Consider the following 23,270-nt stretch of genomic DNA (forward strand, 5'->3'; position numbering starts at 1 on the left):
TTGTCTCTGAAGGTGGAAAATAAAATTGTATCTCTTACATGAATTAGAATCGCGTGTTTTGGTGACTCTGCCTAGAGCCTCCTCGTAGGACGTTTCCGCCCAAGCATTCCGTACGAAGTGCACTATCCTTAAAGAAATACTGAACCGAAATTTCGAGCTGACAAAACAAGGCTGGACGGATAGGCGGGATGCTGCAAAACACAAAAACATCACTCATACAGTGATATCTCTAACAAATCACCGTATTTCTGGAAAAGAAGCGCGCGATTGAACACGGCTGACGAGGCCGACGAGACATGTGACGCCACGATTCCCATTCCCTTTCCCCCTCGCTAGGTCCCGTCGAGCTGGTGGACCAAAGCGAGGAGGAGAGAAGCGAGGTTGCTTCCCCTCATTCTCAAATTTTCCAGGGGGATAACGACGTCAAAGACCTCGCTTGACCGCGCCCTTCTTTTCCAAAAGTACGGCCATCCGTTTAAGATATGGTTGTTTGAGTGATGTTTTGGAGTTCGTAGCGTGCCGTTCAACGCTTCTGCGGCCTCATTTTGCGAACTCCTAATTTCGGTTAAGGATGATTAAGGGTAATCCTGGGGCTCTAAGTTGGACACTCGGCGAGAGAGTCAGCGAAATTTCCGACCATCGTGATCGGCAAGCGCCAAAGGTCAAGCGCGGCGCTGGCCAATAGCCGCGGTCGGCGATCTCGCTGTCTTTTTCTCGCCGAGTGTCCAACTTAGAGCCTCAGGTAGACAGCTTCCTAAGGACAGGTAACCAAGAGTTCTAACGACGTTTGATATTTTTCGTTAAACTAAAAGTTAACGTTCATAGATGGCTAGTGACGTCCTTAAAATAATGGAGCGTGTTTTCAGATAAGTTCGGCCGACCATGTGCGGTAACCAATTTTGATTTTGACGAAAAAGAATCTGTTGACTAAATCACCGAAAAAAAAAAAGTCTCTGCGGAAAATATTAGCAGCACACTCCCAGTCCGTAGCGGTTTCTGCGGATTGCGCAAAGACAGCATTTCGGGCACCTCCGTCTAAACAACTGCTGTGGCTTCGAGTCGAAATATTTGCTGACAAATTACGTATAGGGAGGATAGACCCAAAGTATTTATCACTGTGTATGGACCTTATTAGTTTGCAAAGAAAAATCGCAAACACAGTGTATTATGAAATATTGCTTAAGCGTGATATCTTGTTTTCTTCGTGCTCGGTTTTTCAAACTTTGCCACCATGTTGCCCTGTATATTGTTCACGTTTGCGTTGAATATTGTTGTCCTGGTTAGTGAAACATATTCACGAGAAACGCTCAATGGGGCCATTTGATTAAATACGGAATATTTTGAAAATTAATAAAAAAAAGGCTATCTTCGATTTCCTTTAAAACCTTCCAATTTAAGCTTAATGATATTTACTAAGAGAATATGCAAACAACATGTTGCATTAGTTTTGTATTTGAAGTTATAAAGAGAGAAATTGAGGCTACCGCAGTGCCGTGAATGGGCCGTGAAGATACCCCATAAAAGATAAGTTCACCATTTTTACAGGGCGCAAAAATGCACGGGGGTGGACAAAAATAAATAGACGGCACAAGGACGGACGGGGGCTTTACAGTAAGAATCCTAGGTGCGTATTTGTTCAAGAGTCGCAGAAAATGCGACTCTATGCCATAATCAAACTGGCGTGCTCCGTCTAAAAAAAACACACACAGACACTGAAAATGTGTTTAAAATATTGTCATTGTGTTTTCCCGACGAGGTATGTGAAGCTCTTCACGAAAGAAGTGACCAAGTGGTATGACAATCGAGATTATGTTGTCCAGAAAGTGTATGCAGACAGCATTTGAATTCATGTGGCATGTTCAATTATATAAAAACTAATTTTAGCCACAGCCAACCGTGAAATTTGTTTTCCCATTAATATGCAAACTTGTACTGCTGTCAAATGTTTCGCTTATCATAAAAAAAAATCACTGTTTAGCAAAGGTCACATTCGTTGGCATTTGTTATCCGGGTACTGCTGGCAAAGTCTATATGGCAATTTAATACATATTTGTGATGAGGATAGAGCAGTTTAAACCGTTAAGACTTCATGTGCCTCGACATGGCGAAGCACTTTTTTTTAATGAGGAATAAAACATAGTTTCTTTATACCGGGAAATTATTCCACGAAGAAACAAAAAGAGATGAGATTGGAATTAAATTTTCACGTTTTCATTCCGAATTTATTCGGCATCTAGATATGTTAGTGACCACAACACTCCCCGAAAGCTCCTTACGTGAAGCCTGAACTCGATCTTTGCTTAAAATGCAATGCATGTGTATATGTTAGCCGCACTGGCCGAGTCGAAGTTCATAGTAATCCTTAAACTGCAAAGATCAAGTAATGATAGCTAGGAATGAAGTTTAGAACGCATATGGCCCAAAAAACACATATGTCCCATGTCATTTAAAAAAACCACTAACCGCGTGTGGGTATTTATTGTACCCTCAGAATTTACGCGCAGTCAGTATTTTCGTTCTTCAAGAAACAGCATGGAGCGATATTCCAACATGCCGACTGAGTGGCGAGTCCTGGCAAGCGCTGAACAATAGTGCTTTGTTGTCGCCACCCTCATAAACGTTAATTAATTGGTTGGTTTTGGTCTTCTTTGACCGGTTCATTTCAGTCTTTTGGTTGGTTAAAGTATAAAATTGTCCTCAAACCAATTTTAGGAGTACGAAAGTCGGTATTTTTGCCAATATTCAGCCGGAAACAAACGCAAATCAGTAGTTTTTTAGGTTTTATCACTGAAATCACACGCATGTTCTGCAACTCTAGTACAAGAACGCGCCTAAAATTCTGACTTTAGGGCAACCGTCCGTCTTTGTGCCGTTAATGTGTTTATTTTTCACCACCCCCATTCATTTTTACGCCCTGTAAAAACAATGAACTTCTCAACTACGGGTATGTACACGCCTCATTCAAGGCACTGCGGTAGCCTCAATTTGGCAAAATTTTCTCGCTTTATAACTTCAAACACACAAAAATAATGCAATGCGTCGTATGCAGATTCTGTTAGTACATATCATTGAGCGTAAATTGTAAGATTTTAAAAGAAATCGAAGATGACAGTTTTTTTTTATAGAGATTTTCAAAAATAGTGTTACTTTAGTAAAATGACCCCATTTCAGCGTTTTTCATAAATTTGCCCCGCTAACGAGAAAGAACAATATTTAGATCAAACATTAACAAAATATTGGGCAACATGTTGGAAGCGTTTGAAAATCATAGCATTTATAGATGCAAAAAGAAAAAAAAGCAACGTTAAGCGACATTGCGCAATGTCCCGTGTTTGCGATATTTGCAAACTAATGACGTCGGTACACTGCGGTAAATGCTGTGAGTCAATCCTCCCTATACGTAATTTGGTAATTTGTCTGCAAATCTAGACCCGTAGCCTCAGCAGTTGTTTTGGGGGAGGTGACCGAAATGCCAACTTGGCGCAATCCGCGCAAATCGCTTCGGGCTGAGAGTGTGCTTCTAAATTTGTTTCCGCAAAGACAACTTTTTTTTTTCGCGAAAGAAAAGTCGGTTTTGTTCTTCTGGTCATTGAGTGAACACTATATATATATATTTTTTTTCTTTTTTTTTATCAGAACCACTTTTTTTTGCGTTTTCCTCCTTTCCATCGAGGGCGATCATCCTCCCCCTCCTGCCCTTAACAAGAGTCTGCTGCCAGATGACGAGTCGAAGAGTTTCATTTCTCAAAACTGAATCCGAATGCCACTAGGAGTGATAATCACAACCAGCAATGGTGTCACAGGCAGTGGCGAGCACAGAGGGAGAATCCGGATGTCCTAACTCACTTCCCGATTCCGCATGTGAAAAATTTTAGGGCGGGGAAAGGGGAGGGGGGGGGGCTTAAACATCTGATACGCTTATGCCCTCTCCACCCCCCCCCCCCCCCCCCCTTTTCTGGAGACACCTGTATCCACCCCTGGTTGCAGGTCAAACCCATTGTATTCCGTTTTGTCATTTGCCTGGAACGCACACTTTCCCCTAAGTAGAGCTGCGCTGCGGAGAAGCCTGTGATGAAAATCACGCGCGGTCAGAGGTGATGTGATTGCTGCGCCGTTTCGGCCAAACGGCGCCAACGTGATCACCCTGCCACATCCTGCTACCTTTTAGCGAACCGTGGAGAATTTGCGCCAACATTGCGCCATAACTTAATTTCACTTTAATAATACTGAAAAATATAATAGATCAGGCCTCTCTAACCAGCCGGATCTTTACGATAAACTTATGCGAGTTTTCAGAACTTCTAATTATCGCCTCATATAACGTACTATTCAATTGTATTTCGTATCAAAGACTGACAGTATTCGGACGTTTCGCAATAATTTTCATGTTCCTGGTCTGCTTTGTAAGGCTAGTTTCGTTCAGTGCGCTTCTCACCGCACCCTGTGAACTGCGGAGTAGGCATCGCCATTTCGCGTGTCTTGCTTAGCCGCAGTGCACCTGCGTGGTAAGGAGAAAGCACTTCTCCCGAGCGAGACGCGACACTTTCTGAATACATTTCGGCTTGTATGATAGACTGCGATATGCTCGCGATACCTCTTTCCAATTCCAAATTTAGCAAGGATGCTTCGGTATTGCAAGAATGTTCATATGAACTTTTTGTAGGTTTATTTTTTATGCCAACTCCTTTATTTCGTTATCACTTTTTAGTAGGTGGTTTGAATGAACTAAATTAACAGGAGCAGTGGATGGAAGCTTGGGAAAACCTTAACGAGTTCGGCGGGATTTCTTTAAGAAGGCACATTGATCGTTCACAATCAAATGACAAGTGCTTTGCTTTTATCTGAATTATTAATTGCAGTTTATAACAACCTAACAACCTCTAGAACTTCAAGGAAACATTAATTTAGGCACTTAAAATTATTGGATGCTAACATTATTTCACTGGGATTCAGTGCCTAAAATAATCTTTCACTGCAGTTCGTGTTGTCCTTCATCAGTCATCTTGTTACCGTGTCTGGTGCTTCTCCACGCAATTAATTGCTAGCTCTGTGTTTGAGGGAATCGCTCCTACTGTGCAATTGATGCTTACAAAGGGTTGCACGTAAGTGAGAAGAGTAGACATTGCCTTTTCGTTAAGCAGGCCGACATATTAATCTGAATATGTGTAGTGGTTCGAATTAAAATTAAATGTGCTCTCATGCTCCAAAAGTTATTTTGCTGGTTATGATTTTAGCTCTATTTGATGGTAGCCTCTAACGAAGAAACTTGCGATGGAACTATTTTATGCATAACAGCTCGTTGATGATATTTGTCCTAGTGAATGCGAGGACATTTTTCTGAAGTGTATGTTGAGTTATTGTGATACTAGCTTCAACTTATTGAACCGCACAATTTATACATTACAGTACAGTTTTAACACAGGTATCGATAATAAACATCACAGAGTGGTAATCACTCATTAATGATTCAAAAGAACGCTCTGGTACAAAGTTTTTGCAAATTGCAATCAGCAGGTGAGATTTCTTCTATAGCCATTGGGCTGGGAGTAAGAACTGTTACTAGCATTTCTGGTCCCCATAATGAACACTAAACAAAACATGCCGCTTTAATAAACAGTGGCTCATTGCTTACCGTGCCAAATGGGCCTGTTCCAACAATCTGGCACTTACGGTGTGACAGTCATTTCGTGGCTTGGAAGCACTCTTCTATTCAGGAGCAGTGCCAAGGTGTTTTTTTTTTTTTTTTGGCAGTGGAATAAGAGGGGCATACCTAACTTTTGAAAGGTAGATTTAGAGCTGAAAGAAGGGTGCAGAAAAGTCTTCAGGGTATTCCACAGTTTTACTGCAGAAAATATGTTGCACTGTATAATACAACGCCACGGCCATTATGCTCAAAACTGAAGTAGCAGACATCTTGGTGCAAACAATCTCAGTGAATGGAATGCCATGGTTATTTTTAAAGCAGAAAGTCAGTCGCCGTGAAATGTTGTGGCTTACGTCCCAAAGTCACGAAAGTGTAAAAGAGAAATTGGGTCAGGGCAGTATGACTACTTACCCGGGGGCTTTAATGCACATCACTTATATTGATTACCTGGATGCACGATGGCTTATATTGAAAAAGGATAGAGTTGGAATCGAACTCATATCATTTAAGTTTGCAATGCGAGGTTTCACTCTATGTGCAATCATATTTTTCCGTTAATTAAAACATGGAGTTCGCATGTCTGTATCTCACACTGCTTGATTCTTTCGTATCGAGTTATTATTGGAACTGCTACATGGTCAGCTGTGAGCCGAGATTTCCTAACATGATCTTTGTTTTTTATTTTCCTCTGACGCATCAGTGATGGGACTGCAAGTTGTATTTGCCATGTTAGCTCCAAGTGTAACCTTATCTGCCACTTTAAAGCTTTGAGGGCACTCTGCCTCCCCGTAGCATCTGACCGTGAACATTGCTTTGTGTTTTCTGTTGACAGGCACATACCAGGGTCAGTGGTTGCGTGGCACACGGCACGGCTATGGTGTTCGGTCGAGCGCCCCCTTTGGACTGGCGGCGCACAACCGCAACCCCGGCCCCGGAGGCAAGACCGAGGTGCGTACCTCGCAGACGTCGCTGGACAGTAGCAGCCACCCCGTGGACCCAGCCTCCGAAAGGGACCGCAAGATCGACGACTGCCGCGGGGGTTTCGTGCTCAAGGCACGAAGTGACGAGCCCCCACAGCGCAGGCGCTCCCTCGTCGAGAAATCATCCAACTTCAAAAAGTCCATTCTCCAGGTACGCAGTTTGGATCATTGTTGCAGGCCTTGACACAATTTAAATTTAGTTCCTCTCCAAGGGAAATTAGGGAGTGGAACGAACTTCCTAGTGAAGCCTTCCTTTTTACAAACAAATGTTTGTGATTTCGTGCAAAATATAAAAAGCACAGCATTTGACAATAAGCCATGAATTTATGCTTTCTTATGTGTTTGTATATATTGACGTTTCTTTAATTGCATGTGCATAAATGTTGTTTATAGTATATTACCACTCCTGTAATAGCCCTAGAAGGGCTGACAGTATCAATAAATAAAAAAAAGAAAAAGCTTGCGAGCATCCAGAACCGATCTCACTAACAAGGTAGGTCACGAATAAGATGGAACACCAGTGGTTGGCAGTTTTCCCATCATTGGTGATACTGAACAAGGTGTGCGATTTTAATTCAAACATACTTAAAAAAAAAACGAAGTGAGGGTTAGACGAGCTTTCTTTTTACCATATATTTACCAGGCTCGGCGGATATGAGATGAGGAGATAATTATCCTGTTAAGTTGGTTACCGTAAAGTTCCGAAAGAACGCCCACCCAAAATGAAGAGATAAATGGTGAAAAACATGGAGTGGGCTATCTTTGGGGACGCCACAGCAATACCTTATAAAAAATTAATGATAAACACCCTGGCACCTGCTACAAACCACGTGACCCGGGAACTGATACCGAAAATCGCGGACACTGCAAATTCGTGTTTCACGACGCGATAAACACGTGGGAATTTGCTACAAACTCCCGTGTCACGGGAAAGGATACCGCAAATCGCGGATGCAGCAGATGCAAATCTTGTGGTGCAATAAACACGCGGGAACCCGCTACAAACTTGCCTTACACGAGAATCGATATCGCGCGCGCAGATCGCGGACAAAAACGCAGGAATCCGCTACAGACTCGTGTATGTTTCGGGTACAAATACCGCAGGTCGCGAACTCAGCCGAATCGTATTTCACGGTGCAATATACACGCGGGACCAACTCCCGTGAAATTGAGATAGTGCGCGCAGATCGCGAACAAAAATGCGGGAATCCGCTGCAAACTTTGTCACGGGGACGGATACCGCAGATTGCGGACGCAGCAGATTCGGATTTCACGGTGCGACATACACGCGGGAACAACTCGCGTGGTACGGGAGCCGATATCGCGCGCGCACATCGCGGGCAAAAGCGCGGGAACCCGCTATGAACTCGCTTGTCAGGCGCGAGTTCATTTGCGCGGTTGATGCAACTCCCTTCGGACATCGCGCGACGTCCGACGGGAATCGGGTGTGGGCGATGTTTCGGAATTTTAATGCTACTGATATTTAGCCCCCCCCCCCCCCCTCCCCCCAAAAAAAATGGGATGGGCGATCTCTCCGGAGCGGGCGTTGTTTAGGAACTTTATGGTAATTAACTAAAATTTGTTAATTAACTTTTTAAATATTGTTTTTATAGATCATGTCGGAAATGCAGTATTGACGGAAATTACCATTAGAGGCCAGAGAAATTTAAAGAATTTGCGGAAAGGTAAGGGTTTTTGAGATATTAATGGTTCAGTTTTAGAATTTTTTTCGTCCAATTGAAAAATTTTGCTCAAAAAGAGCATCGCAAGCCTTGCTCACAATGACGCCTGGAAGAGTGAAGTAGCTGTTTAAGTCACGTCGTCACTTGTGTTGTCGGCGCACCCGCAAAGGACGCGCTGCCGAGATAGTGACGACATTGTCGAAACGACTAGGCTACTCTTTCCAGCGTTATTGTAGGCAGGGCTTGCGACGCTCTTTTAGAGTGCAATTTTCAAATCGATCGATAAAATGCGAAAGTTTATAGACTCATATTTAAGAAAACCATTACCTTTTCACAAGTTATTTTAACTGGTCTGGCCTCTAATAGTAATTGTCGTCAATACTGCAATTGCAACATGAGCTCTAAAACCATTAATTAAAAAGTTAATTCACAGGTTTTAGTTACTTAGTCAACTTACCGTGACGAGCGTCTCCTCATGCAATGTCCACCGAGCCTGATAAATACCTATTGAAAATGAAACTCGTCTAATACGAGAAATCATCCAACTTCAACAAGTCCATTCTCCAGGTACGCAGTTCAGATCTCTTTTAAAAATTTAATTTAAGAAATGTGTTAGAATTAAAATCAAGCACCCTGTATATGTGAACAAGGTGTGTCATTGGGCAATGATTACCAATAATCAGCATTTTTGTGAATATTTTTGACATCAATACTATAATTATTCTGGAGATCATTTTTTATACAAATTACAATCTATGTACATTTATTTAATAGTGCATCAATGCTGGGCACTAAATTTTGACTCAGTCCTAGATTTTGTTGGCAGATTTCCCGAGTCTTTAAAATGAATGTGATGGATCTCAGGGATGGTGGGCTGGTGTTGAATTGAGATCACTTGACTCAGTGCACAAATAAAATGCCAGTTTTGAGCCCGCTTGTGGTGGGAGATACTTTGCCGACGTTCAGGGTTTTCACCATCTACAATTTACTCATCATGAGAAGCCAAAATGGCTTCTGATGAGTAAAGTTCAGTCAAAATACGAAACTTTAGCAAGGCAAAGAATGTGTTGAATTTCTGTTAAGATTAAGGAACCAAAAATGTGTATAGTAGGCAGTTTGCATATGGTAATCATGGGTATTGTTCTTGGATAAGATGGAAGGTGGAGGCGCTTTGGGTAAAATTGCTTGAATAATCCTGTCTTAACTATTTTGGCTCAGCAGAGAAATGTCGTCTGAATAATATAAACTTGGTACTTACCGTGTATTGGAAGCACATGAATAAAACTTATGTGAATAGGCTTTTATTTATTTATTTATTTACATATATGGCAACCGGGTTATTGCAGGGGCGCAGCACAACAAATTGCAGCAAGGGTAAATAAACAAGAACACTTTAGAAGATAACCATTTACCACAAGCATACATCAAGGAAAAGCAAGCTTGACAACAGCTAAAATAAAGTCATTTTAAGATATAATACATGTAGGCCTCTCAATACTGTTCCACAATTCAGGCATGCTTGGGAAGCCATAATTTACAGAAGAATTAATATGGTACTGAAATGGCAAAATGTTTAAAGGATAGAATTGTCTGGTGCATGAGATATCTGAGAAAGGAAAAAAAATATTTAGTGCGCTCAATGCGCACTAAATATTTTAGTGCTCATTTGTTAAAAATAAAGTTCTTGTTAAAATGCTGTGTCTTATTTTAAACCACTTGGCACTATGTTTGAAAGACAGCGACTCGAGCCTTATGCTTCTCAAAATATCAATCGCCCCTGTTAAAAATAAAGGCTTGGGTAGAATACAGCAGATTAACATCTGTTTCTATATAAGGATCCGTACTCCACAATAGGGTTAATTTGACCTCTTGATTATTTAAGCAGAAAGTATATAAGATGAAGCTCAGATTTGGCAGTAGGGGTGACCATTTTGTGATATTTAATCAGCCAGACTATGTACCATAAATCTCTTACAATTGTGACTACAGTTCTCGATTTACAGAGATGCTGGCCGAACCATATAGACAGTGTTGTCGAATGTGTGGAACCTTTATTTACTTTTTTGAAGGGTGTGAAAAATGTAGGGTGTGGACACCCCTACGGCAGTTTATGAAAACTCACTATAGAAATTTTCAATTGAATGCATACAGCATTCGAAGGTTCAAAGTATTTATGTTTGCACTATTTTTGTTACAGCTGTCATCATAACGTGTTTTTTTTCATTTGTACTAGCGCCAATGGAAAAGTGTGCTTGCACAAACTGCATTCTTCACTGGGCGCATGTTATAGTGGACACTGAGTAATTGAATAAAAAGAAACTTGCCTTTGGCCTTGCAAATTCAAATTTGCAACAAGTGAAATGTGGCAGTTGCTGACTTTCCCTTTGATTTTTGTTTCTTTCACCTGTAGGGCCTCCGTATCAAGAAGCAGCACAGCACAGGCGACATCGATAAGCGGGGCGTGAGCTCGGGCTCGTCGCTGCGTTCGTCGGGCTCCAACATGAGCTCGGCCAGCTCTGAGTCTGCCCAGTCCGGGCTCACCGAAGCGCACACCGATTCAAATGCCTCCTTTGTGTCTCAGGTTTGTACTTTCGTGCCTCTGCTTCTTTCTATACATTGGAATAACTTGGCACAATGGGAGATGAGGATGTCTACCTATTGGATTTTTTCCCCTGATCGGCTCTTGGCTGTAGCCTGTATACGACATTGCTTCCTGTAAAATATTGAATCTGTGAGCGCCTGTCCTTTGTTTACATAAGCTTCAGAATTGGCTAGATTATACTACATATTATGCATAATTTGGACTCGATCGAGTGCCCCACCCCCGAAATACTACTGTCATAGCTATCTTGTGCTTTTGAATTGTACTTGTGTGGTATCCTGCAGTGCTTAGCATCGCGACTGTAACTGTTGTTTTTGGAATAGTAAAACACTATAAGGGTGTTCACATAACTCTCTTTTTAACCTTTGGAGACAAAACTAAATCAGCCTTGTTGAGGAGTAAGCAGGTCGAAATGAACGAATGCTGAGAAAGGACTCGTATTTATTATCTTTCGAGTTTAAACCCACCTTAAAAATTATAAACCAAATACTGCAGTGCAAACCTCGCCAGTTTGTGTTTTGTTCTTTAGAACCTGGTATACCTATTATATTTTGCCAGTAAACACACTGGCAGCCTCACGAGGCTTGTTTTTATTAAAATATTTGGTGAAAAATTTTCTCATGGTAAAGTTTATGTTGTAGGGCCAGTTATATATATTTTGGAGATATACTTTATTTGCAATAATAACCTGCAGTTCTAGGGCATGTAGGAACAAGGGTACGAAGGAACAAACTCAGGCCCATGACCCATATATGCGGCTTCCCCCAACACATGCCGTGTCCTGCTCAGGACATTCATAATAATTTTAATTTCACTTAGAATATCTGTCTGTAATCAGCTATCATGTCTCGATTGAAGAAAATTGTCTTGTGATCTTCATCTAGAATACATTAGATAGGAACTAATGAAGAAAATAAAGACCGAAGATCTTTCCGCATATTTCGTGCACTTCTGACGGCTTCTTTCATGCAGCATAGTTTTGGTAGCCTGAAACTGCATAATAAAAATAATTAGTACACTCATTTATAGCCGTTTTTTTTTCTGAGTCAATGCAGATAAACATTTAGAGTGAGGTGTAAGGATTGTTTGAGTGATTGCTACCATAAGTCGACATTGCAAATCATGTAGTTTTCTCATTGAAGATAAACAGAGTTGATAATTAATAACTTGTTTTTATTTAACCAGGCTTCGGAAGGTGTGAGAAATTACTGTTTCACACCCTTGAAGGTTTGCCGGCAACCACAAGTACAAAATAATATTTTACGATCCTTCAAGTCCCTAAAAAGGTGATCCTGTGACCCTCGAGGCAAGGCACAATAAGTTTTCCTCTCTGAACCTGTACCTTGGTTTGTCAAAATGCAAGCACGCATACATTTTAAGTGCATAAACAGTACAAAAGTTTATATTATGAATACTGTTCATAGCCTTCTGCCTTTAATTGAGACTGACAAGCTCTGCCACACAGTTCCTAGACCGTAGGCATTACATTGTGTACCGGCCATCACTGCAGGAGGACACAACAGACCAAAATGTGATGGAGACTTACATGGGAGAATGGAAGAATGACCGGCGCTCTGGCTACGGCATCGCGGAGCGGTCAGATGGGCTCAAGTATGAGGGCGAGTGGTACAACAACAAGAAGTACGGCTACGGCGTCACCAGTTTCAAGGACGGTACACGTGAGGAGGGCAAGTACAAGAACAATGTGCTCGTCACCTCGGGCAAGAAGAAGCACCTGTTCTTGCTGCGCTCCGCCAAGTTCCGTGAGAGGGTGGAGGCTGCAGTGGCAGCTGCCGTGCGGGCCTCGCAGATCGCGCTCCAGAAGGCCGACATCGCCATTTCCAGGTTGGCTCTTGTGTTCTGAACAAGCTGACGTCAGCCGTGGTTAGCCTGGTCAAAAACTGTTCTCTAGGATTGCAACTATAGCAGCTATGACTGAAAGTATTGTAATGTTTAGCCGAATACTTCGCTTTGGCGCCCTCTGGTATCTCGCAGGTTTCTTGTTCGCAGTCTTCTAGAAATAAAGCCTTCTGCCTATATTATGAGTATTGAGCAGGCAAACGAAGTGAAGTTAGACTATCATAAAAAGCATGCCAGTCAAATGTCTGTTTACGTACGGTCGGATACCATTCATTTGATATTCGATAGGCTGAGGCTGTTTTCTTTCTATTGGGGACCAACATGCTCCTACGTGTTTGACATAAAAACTGAATAATTTATTGTATGCATTGTATGGGGAGTATTGACTGGTGGCCATACCTGTGTGCGCGACTGCTGAGCGCAAGCTGACGGAGAGCTTCCACAGTTTTTTTTTGCCACGTGCATTCTGGGCCATCAAGATTGCGGGTCTTAGCAGCCTATTCATGTGAGTTCGTTCTGAGCATGCGCTCTAAACATCGCCCTCAAATATGGCGTCCAGTGAATACCCCCAATAGGCAAAGTAACTTTTTTGGATAAAGTGGGATATGGCTATGCATGGTTTGTCTATATCAGTAATTTTATTTCCAACAAGGAACTAGAAATATATTGCCACTGAGCTTATAATTTTCTAGATGCGGCATTAAACATTTTAGTGAAAATCTTACTGCATCGTTAACTTTTTAATCTAAGTTGGAGAAATCCAGCTTCTATGTGCATAAGCATATTCATAGTATAGTCATCACTGTAAGGCATAGGAATGAACTAATAGTAAAATTATAACTTCCTAGAGAAAGGGCTGTAATTTCACTTTAAAATGTAGACAGTCATACCTTGTTACTATGGACACCTGTGTTCTCCGGAAAATCGTCTGTAATGTCATCATGATGTAAAAACAGCGCAAACAAACACGGACGAAGGAGAAGAAACACGCAGACGGGACAAGCGCTGACTCGCAACTGAAACTTTATTACTTGAAAAAGGAAGAAAATAAGATAAAAACACACACACCAGGAAGACCCCCCAAATCAGCACTCTCACTCAGACATGTAAGTGTCAGCCCCTTCACCCCCCAAGGAATACCAACTAGCCCAACTCTCGACATTAAGTCTGTAATGTGAGGTGTTCATAACAAAGATACAAAAATGCATGTAGCTAACCAGTTTGTCCCGAACAATGTTGTCTTCATAGCAGGGCAGCCGTATGAACGGGGTTCATTTTTGTGAGACATAACTGTAACAGTATGTTCTTTTAAAGTCTTCAGAGACAAGAGGGAAGGAGAAAGAGGGCAGCTGAAACATGGGGTTGTAGAAGTCTGTACAGTATGCCATCAGAAGTGATTTCACAAACAAAAATAAATGTGAAATAAATATGATTAACATTCAGAGTGTTTCGCTTTAAAAAAGTAGTGTGATATTTTTATGAATTCGATTTGTAACCACAGTGGCCTATATATACCCAATCAAGATTGTGCATCTGAACTGCATCCTCAAATTTTATTTCGACATTTTTACATTTTAGGCTTGAAGTCCCCTTAAGGTGCATGTGTGCTTGTGTGCTAAGGCGCTATTCTGGGGCATTCGATGCTGTGAAAGCTAAAGGTCTGGTGCTTCGAGCTTTTCTAATACTTTTCCAAAATATTGATTCTGAAGATAGAGACAGTGTCTGTTATTTGGAGCATAACGTGACTAAAGCTAGAACAAACAAAAAAACAAGAAAAAAATTGACTTTGAAGATTAAGTGTTTTGTGTATCATTACATTTGCAGAGTTATTCTACTGTCAACACTTTATAGAGATGAAGTGACACAAGCAGCAGTTCGTCAGGAGAGTACCTACCTAATATTCCTCTTCCTGCTAAAGGCATTTTGGTCGTAAAATTCAGAGCAAGCGCCCACCTACAATTTGGAGATAATCTTGAAAACCTGTGGCATGAGCTCTTTTTAAAGCTTAAAGCAAAACTTCATTAGGGTCTCAAGGTAGGATGGGCTTCACCGCTTCGCGCCGGCGCGCTCACGTTAAGCTTCACCGCTTTGCACGGGCATGCTCGGAGAAGCGACGCAGAGGAGCATTCGGTTAGCTAGGTGATCTCAGGAGCCCGAGGCAGGCGTAGTTTTCAAAAGTTTCAAAAGTTGTCATTGGTCTCTCATTGAGACCACCGACAAACGTTACGTCAAACACCGAGCTCATGCTCGGTGTTTGACGTAGCGTATTTTCCAATGTATAAATCGCGTTTTCTTTTGTTTTTTCTTTTTTAGAAAATTTTGTTCGTGCATTTTATACAACTCATATACATTTTCCTTTCTATAAGCGTGCACTTTAACTACTGAAATTCGCCACGGGGGTTTATATTTTTCGTTCGGTTCGTACACGAGATAATTGAAACTTGCTCCCTTTTTGCACATATATTGCGATCGTAATATACATATGCTGACTTTTCAATGCAATTTCGCCGCACCGACCGTAGATAGAATATAGATGCCATCTATATATACCGTACCAGTTTTTTTTTTTTTAAACAGCCGTTTATCGGGGGGTGGGGGTGCGACTTATAGATTGGAAAACACGGAGGTGATGCAACAGTTTTTCTCCAGTGATATACAGGAAATTGGAAAGCCAGAAATATATTATTACCAACTTATGAGTTGCCTTAGTTCCTAGATAACAAACATTCGGGAACTCTTATTATCTCTTTCACATATCTTACAATACTAAGGTGCTTGCCATCAAAGCATCTCCCTGTATGTCTTCCAGATGGCCGGTGTTCAGGTAGTAAACACGTAGACACATCACAAATTCTACCTTGCAATGCTAGGTTCAACATTCCCTGCCAGGTTTTATGGTGACTTTCAATTCTTTCCTTCTCCCGTCTCCCTTTCATAGGACAGCAACTGCGAGAGGCAAGGCTGAGCAGGCAGATGTGGCAGCCTTGCACGCCAAAGATGATGCCGAGGTAGCACGGGGCGTTTCCAAGCAGTTTGCACCCGAGCTCTACACTCCAGGTACGAACTGTTATTTTACGCACAGCTTGGGATATTTTTCGGTATCCTCGAGTTTAATGGAACACCTCTCAATGTGGTTTTTAAACATGCCATATTAACGCGATAGCGTTGAGGAGCTTGTGTCGCAAAAAATCGGTGGTGAGCCTCGAAAATCCTGATTCATCCATAGGGTCATGACGTCACAGCCGCGTGACCTCGCGCGGGAATTTCACACAACCCACAACGCTCACGTAAAACGTGAGGTCACGCGTAGAATGAAAGGAATTGAAAAAAAAGCATGTCATGTAATGCGGAATAAAGGTCTCGTGTCTATGAAGTAATTGATTGGACTTAAAGACAAAAATTGAAGAGTTTTAGGAGGGATTCAAACCGCAAACCCTCGGTTGCGAGGCAGACACGCTACTGTCTGGACCATGCAAGGCAGGCTTGCACTGTTAGGGACCGATTGGGAATTTTTTTTATATGTTTCGGTATTACGCTCCGCTTTCAAAAACAAAGCTTAAGCGTCCTCCAAGGGTTTTTTTTTTTTTTTCTGGTATAGGCGCATTACTGTATGGTGTGTACACGTTTTTTTAGGTTCTAGGCAGATAGCACTGCTTGATACATAGCCACCCAAATAAACACGGATGTTCTTTAAGCTTTGCCCAGCAGGCGCTGTGGACTGTGGACAAACCGCGACTGAGGGCACAAAAAGATGGCGTTGGTTTCCTTCTCGATTGGCAAAGGTCGACTGTCCTTCACGTGCCCCATTTAGGGCAAGTTCGTTTATCCGGTAAAAATAAGATAGCACAAATGGGACAAGGACAAGCATTGCAAGTTAAGAAGGACAGGCACTAACTTTTGACTAGCTTTATCCGGGAAAAGGCCGCTATATACAGGGTGTTTTCTTTTTGTTTTTAAAAGAGCCGTGAAAGCTACACTAATGCGGTCTGTGCAGGTGAGCTATATGGCCAGGAGGACATGGTGTAAGGGGCAAAGCGTCACGACAGGTTGAATAATGAGGTAAAATTTGTGAATGAGCTTTATTTATTCTTTAAAATAAACATAAGGTTTCAATCAAAAACTTGCTGAGCGTCATTGGAATCCACTACATCAGTAAATTTTAGAAAGATTTGGAACGCATGGAAAGCGCGCTAGTACGCTAAAGTTACCGCTCGTGTATCAGGCTAATGATAAGCGTGCAGTGGTGTTATCATTGGCGTTCCCGCACCTCTTGCCTTGTGCCCGTTATACGAATGGTAACTTCAGCCCATACCACGCCTCCCACGCGCTCCAAATCTTGCTAACATTTACTGATTCAGTGGGCTTCGATGATGCTCAGCAAGCTTTAATTCAAACAATGTTTGTTTTTACAAGATGTTGATGAACCTATTTTAGTTAATTATTCGACTTCTTATGATGGTTTTCCCCCCTCTATTATGTCCCCCTGGTTATAAACCTCGCACAGACAGGATTTCTGTAGCTTTTACAGCTTTTATTAAAACAAATCTGGAAACCCTAAAATAAAACACCCTGTATAAACTTTCTATGCAGCATGTGTAATGTTGCCATAGCGTAAAGCCAAAAAAAGGTATAACATTTCAGGAACAAACATTTGTTTAGTTTAGCTAAACTGCTCGCCGGTTGCAAGTTTTTTTTTTCCCTTTTTGACTTTACGGCATGATGCCATTACTCATGATGGATAGAAAATTTATATGTGCTTGCTCTTTCCCGAAAAAAGCTACCGTAGTTGAAAGTTTGTGCCTGTCCCGTCATACTCGGCTGTCCTTGTCCTTTTTTAGCTGTCTAATTTGTACCAAAGATGTACCAGTTAGCCCAGCAACATACTTTACAAGTTTGTTTAGATATTAGACCTTTTTACAATTTTTGTTTCATAACTGCGTGCATTAGATGCTCTCGAATGTTGTTAAATTCATATATATTTTTATAAAGCAGATGCTGTGAGATTCATATTTTTATAGAGATGTAGAAATATGATGGTCGCCAGAGAAGTTTGATGTGAATTCCTGTCACTGTCTTCTCCAGTCAACTTCCCTTTATTTACTAAAGCATGAAATGCTATTTAACGGAACCTCTTAATCCCAAGTCCTTGTCCGTCCGTTCCTTCCGGCATTTCGGAGCTAAATTTAGCGGAGAAATCAACGTCATGTGACCTGGGGCTCTAAGTCGGACATACGGCGAGAAAGTCGGCGAGATCCCCGGCCGTTGCGATTGGCCAGCGCCGCGCTTGACCTTGGCACTGGCCAATCGCAACACGGCACTGGCCAATCGCAACACGGCACTGGCCCATCGCGGCGGTCAGCGATCTCGCCGACTTTCTCGCGGAACGTCCGACGTAGGGCCCCTGGCGTCCCGTGACCTAAGCACCAATTCCGCTTGCTCGCTAAATTTAGTGGGGAAACGGATGTTACGTGACCCTAAACACCAATTCAGTTTCTCCGCTACATTTGGTGGGTAAATTTACGTCACGTGACTTATACACCAATTCCGTTTCCCCGCTAAATGTATCGGGCACGTTCACATTACGTGACCTAAATAACAAATTTTTCTCCGCTAAAATTAGCGGAAAATTGTTCAAATATATGGGTTATACCATCCAGAAGGACTGTTGAATGTCTTCTAAGCAAACATTCGCTACCTACTTTTGGCGGATCTCTAACACAGAATGAAAGGCACTGCCAGGTCATTTTGTAGGGTAGCTTCAGGTGTGTAGGTAGTCCATCGTGAAGCATGTAAAAATGCTATATTTAAACGAGACAAAAATTTTAAAGTTTGGCACCATTATGGATTTGACCATTAATGAATGCTTTGCGACGGTTGTAAAAATCGTAGAGAGAGAAAGAGCAACATACATTTGGAGTTGTGCCTTCTGCTTTCCAGTTGCTTATAATGTTTTTCTCGAGCGCGTACTTGATCTCTTAAGAAGCACATATAATAGGTACTCCGCCATTTGCACCAAACTATGCCAAAGTGCCCTGCTACATTTTGCTACTTTTTCAATACTGAAACTCGGGGCCCACTACGACGCCGGACGACGTCGTAGTGGGCCCCGAGTTTCATGATAATCTTGATAATTTTCAAAACGTTCAATTATCGCTTTCAATAGCGTACTATTCTATTCGATCTTCGTTTCTGATACTGACAGGACTCTAAAGTTCCGCGATATTCCTCATTGTTTGTTACCTGTTCGGTTAGGACGTTCAGAGAAGTGCGCTTCCCACCGCGCACTCGTTCACTGGGGAGAAGCATCACAAGTAGACTGGACATCGCTTTTTTGCGTATCTCGCCTCGCCTCAGCGCTGCCACGTGCTTGGGGAAAAGGCCTCCTCCGGATCAGGATAGTGCAGGTACTGCTCAATTCCGCGCCCATCACAAGTGATGCATTTGTGCCATTGTGAAACCCAACTCTAAAATCCTCTGTGAAAAAAGCAACAACAACAAAATGTATGGCAAATTGCTAGACATATGTGTTGGATACGTGAAACGTTCTTGCGTCGCAAACGTTGAGCGATACACTCTGAATTTCCAGGCGCCAGACAGCTGCGTTCACGGCGCTCTTCATCAGATAGTTTAACGCGTGTCATGTGTACACTTGATGGTTGTTCCTAGAATGAGGCGATATACTACCGCTAATCGGGCTGATAAACCTGGCCGATGTTCCAGAGCCTTCCATACTCTCGAGCGCCTCTCCCTCAGTGTGCACAGGTGGTCGAGATCCTCCTCGCCCATCCCTCTGGTCACGTGACCTTCCCCGTTAACCAAGCAGCATCGAGCTTCGCGCCACGCTTATCAAGCTTTACGAAATACTGAACACCTAGCCAAAAAACGTTTCACATAAAAAAAAGGGGCTTAGTGAATTCTTTAATGACAAATCTACCGTGCAATAAAATGTTTATAATAGAAGCGCGGCTCGTATGCAAAAATAATGCGATAAGTTGAGAAGTCCTGACAAGTTACGTCTGTCTTTTGTCGTGTCTTTTTTTTTTTTTTCTTTAAATTTCGGGGTTTGAGGCAGGATGTTTGGGTATAGCGCTAGCTTGCCCGTTTCGAAGCAGTCTTAACTAGGTATAGTTAGGTTGTATTATAGATTGAGTTTTTGTGTCAAATTCCTCATTTACTTATCAGTTTTATATCTGCATCCAACCGTTTGGAGGGTGTGGTCAATAAGGTATAAATTGAAACTAAATGGGGTTTAGCAGATGGCCAATGGACGTTTTGGAATCACATTAGCCCGTTCAGCTTAATTTTTTTTTAAATTATATATTTATCGTCTACGTGCTGATTTTGTATCATCATAAAACTCTACATGCAATATTCCACCGATGTGCATAATTAAATGACAAAAGCTTGAGTTTTCTAACATATTGAAGACGTGCACAGTTTTAATACGGACATCAGAATTTAAACGAAACATCCACTTTGATACTCGAAAATATTCTATTTTAACATTATTTCAGTGGAATACTATTTATTTGTTTTACCTTTGATTCTATTTCTAAACTAACCATATCCACATGGTCTTGCAATATCCCTTCATTACTCAGCGTGTGCTTCAAAAGTGACTGATATAATGGATATTTCCTAATAAAAAATATAGCTCTTGTCACAACATCTTTGTTGCTATGGCTGGTGCTTTTAGGTCCAACTAAATAGCTGGTTGAGTTTTTGCTGTACAATAGACGCTAATGAATGGTTTCACATGAGTGAGAAAACAAAGAAGTAGCCGTCTTGTAGTTCGACAGGAAAACACATGAATCTTAACATGGTACTTGTAGTGTAATGTTTGGGAATGGACTCTATCGTTGTGCTGCAGACATTTTTTTTTCGTTTTTTTGTCTGGCTCCAAAGTGGACGTCTGGCTGCTCAGCTGCCTCGGTGGCTCTAGTGTAGTATATGCTTCACTTGCGAAGCAGAGTAATGCAACGGTCTGAAATTTTTCACTTGAAGTATTGCGGGAGAAGCGAACGTCGCTCTTGCAGGAAATGCGACGTCGCGACGGAACCACCGCGTATGCGCCGTCGTACATCTCCAAAAATTTCTCGGAGGCGTGCGCGCACGGGCGACGCGGGGTTGGCCGTCGTGGACGTCGTGTCGTCTGCTTGCTCACGGCCGCTTTGAAACTGCGCTCGCGTTATAAAAATAACGCCATTACACCCATTTACATAGCACACATAATGTCCAAAGGTTCAAGAAGCTTCCAGTTTGTCACATACTTTAGTGCAAGATCCGCATGTCCCGCTCCAAAGCCGGCGCTCCGCAAGGTGGCTTTCCTGCATTCACGAAAGTTAACTTTTGGCGCATGTGACCCCTTCTCCGCCAATGAGAAGTTTGTGGCGAAAGAAAAGGGGATGCTCCTCCAACTCTTTCCACTTTTAGCAGAGGGTATGCGAAAGAGAAGACGACATCAACCCCAGTGTTCGCTGTGCCAAAGTGGAAAAAGGGGCGAGGAACTTCCCCTAGGGGGGAGCTTTAAAGCGTCGGTCACACACTTGCAACCGAGTAAGACGGAAAGAGACAAGACCGGTTTTTAAGTCTCTTGCGACGGCGGAGGACCGGATGCGCTGCTGCGGAGCAGGTCGTACACCGTCGCAAGAGGCTTGGAAACCGGTCTTGTCTCTCGGTCCTCCGGTTGCAAGTGTGTGAATGGAGGCGCTTTAACGTGTCACTGAGCTTCAAAAGTGACTTATATAATGGATAATATATCCATTATATTGGCTCTGAGGCAAAGCGCAGGCCTACGGATCCCCAGGTGGCCGGTTCGATTCCCAACCGAGGTGATCGCAATTCTGACGGAGGCTTATTGCGGAGAAGGCGCCGTGTAACCGAGCTTTCGGTTGTACATCAAAACACGTGTTCGAAATTATTCCCGTCTTCCCCCGGGACGTGCCAGATGACCTTCGTTGGTTTGCCACATAAAACCACCAACTTTGGCTTTCGACTTCTGGCTGCTCCGAAAGGTACTCCAGGATGACTTAGACCAAACGCCTAACTACAGTTGGAAAAGGAAGTCTGTTTTATAGATGTGAGAAAGCGCAAGTAGAAGTGTGTTGTCTTATACAAATGTCAAGTTTAAATCTGTAGCATTCATTTGTTGCGAACTTGCACATGTCTTTCTCAGTTGCATGCTTCATGAACATGAATAGTTCAGCCTAAGCAGTAGTTAGCCCAAGTTGGAAAATCGCGTCATTGTCCCTGTCGCTGTCATACCCAAATTCCTCACAAACTCTGCCATATGTTAACTAGGTTTTAGTAGGAAAAAAAAACCCTTACCATATTGTATCACTGCATAATAATAATAATAGTAACTCTTTAGTTTCTGTGCCCACAAACAACTTTTCAGTCTCCACTGTGGTGCACAAAATACTGAAATACAAATACCGCAAAAACTAAAATACTCAATAGAAATACCACAAAGAAAAAATCTAATTTTTTCTCCTAAAAATCTAACTGCAAGAAGAAAAAAAATCTTGACTGAACTCATTACTTCTCCAGCTGTGTACAGTGAGTTTGAAGTGGGCCAAACATTGCGCATAATATTTTTACTGTAATCCAAGTGCTAGTTTGAGCAGCAGCGAGAAGCTGCATCACCGGCCCAGGCTCTTGAACAGCAGAGCGACTCCATCCAGAGCTCCGATGATAGAGCAAAGAAACATGCCTGCAACTGTGAACACATCACACGCGCGTTTTTCCTCCCTCCCGCCATCGTGTGTGCGCGGCGTTAGGGTGAAGAAAGCATAGCGAACCATTCGACTCTTCACGTGCTGCTCACGTTTCTTTATCAAGCGTCAGGTTCTGCACAGCAGATATGCAGTTGACGACACAGGGCTAGATATGATTACGCCGATCGATTTCCATGTGTATCGTGCCATACGACGTCATCAGCCGTATCGCACTATCTCTAAAATCACGTCAAGGGTCTGCTACGACGGGCTTCTTCTTTCTGCCATCGATCCAGTATACACGACCGCGATACGGGTTCATGGCAAAACCGCAAAGCTCCAAATCGTGGCAAGGGCAAACAAGCGTCAAATTTAGAGTTGAACCGAATCGCAAATTTTCACCCCGTGCGATTGACCTAAAACTAAAAGTCATAATCAAAGGGCACATACGGCGAATGGAAATTGGCAGTGAGGTTGACAGGAGCTTCAAACTGGTCAGTTTTGCTAGTAATATTACTTCTGCAGTCGCAAAGAAGCGACTTCTCGTATTGGTCCAACATCGGCCGAAGTTCCCTCCCCCCCAATGTGCATCTTAAACGCATCCCAGTCACCCGTGTTTGTTTTATCTTTGTATGTTTGTGTGTGTGTCTGTGATTGGTGTTGCTTGTATGTTGACGTCTACAGTTCTGTATGATTTCTGCAACTTTTTAATCGCATGTATATACGGACCAAATTTACTCAATTAGCTCAGTTACGGAATTGCCCAAAGACGCTGCTTGCACGAGC

General features: G+C 42.4%; 1 protein-coding gene across 1 annotated transcript in view; it reads left to right on the forward strand.

The window, feature by feature from the left end:
* LOC8029763 (junctophilin-1) overlaps nucleotides 1–23,270 on the forward strand; it is a 125,499-nt gene that overhangs the window by 81,677 nt on the left and 20,552 nt on the right. Inside the window, exons 2-5 of the mRNA XM_029992946.4 lie at nucleotides 6,477–6,775; nucleotides 10,717–10,887; nucleotides 12,419–12,753; nucleotides 15,707–15,825. Of these exons, the coding sequence (XP_029848806.1) occupies nucleotides 6,477–6,775; nucleotides 10,717–10,887; nucleotides 12,419–12,753; nucleotides 15,707–15,825 (924 nt within the window). The remainder of the gene's footprint in view (nucleotides 1–6,476; nucleotides 6,776–10,716; nucleotides 10,888–12,418; nucleotides 12,754–15,706; nucleotides 15,826–23,270) is intronic.

This window comes from Ixodes scapularis, unplaced genomic scaffold (genome assembly GCF_016920785.2).
Source record: "Ixodes scapularis isolate PalLabHiFi unplaced genomic scaffold, ASM1692078v2 PGA_scaffold9__187_contigs__length_104089568, whole genome shotgun sequence".
NCBI classification, from domain to species: Eukaryota; Metazoa; Arthropoda; class Arachnida; order Ixodida; family Ixodidae; genus Ixodes; species Ixodes scapularis.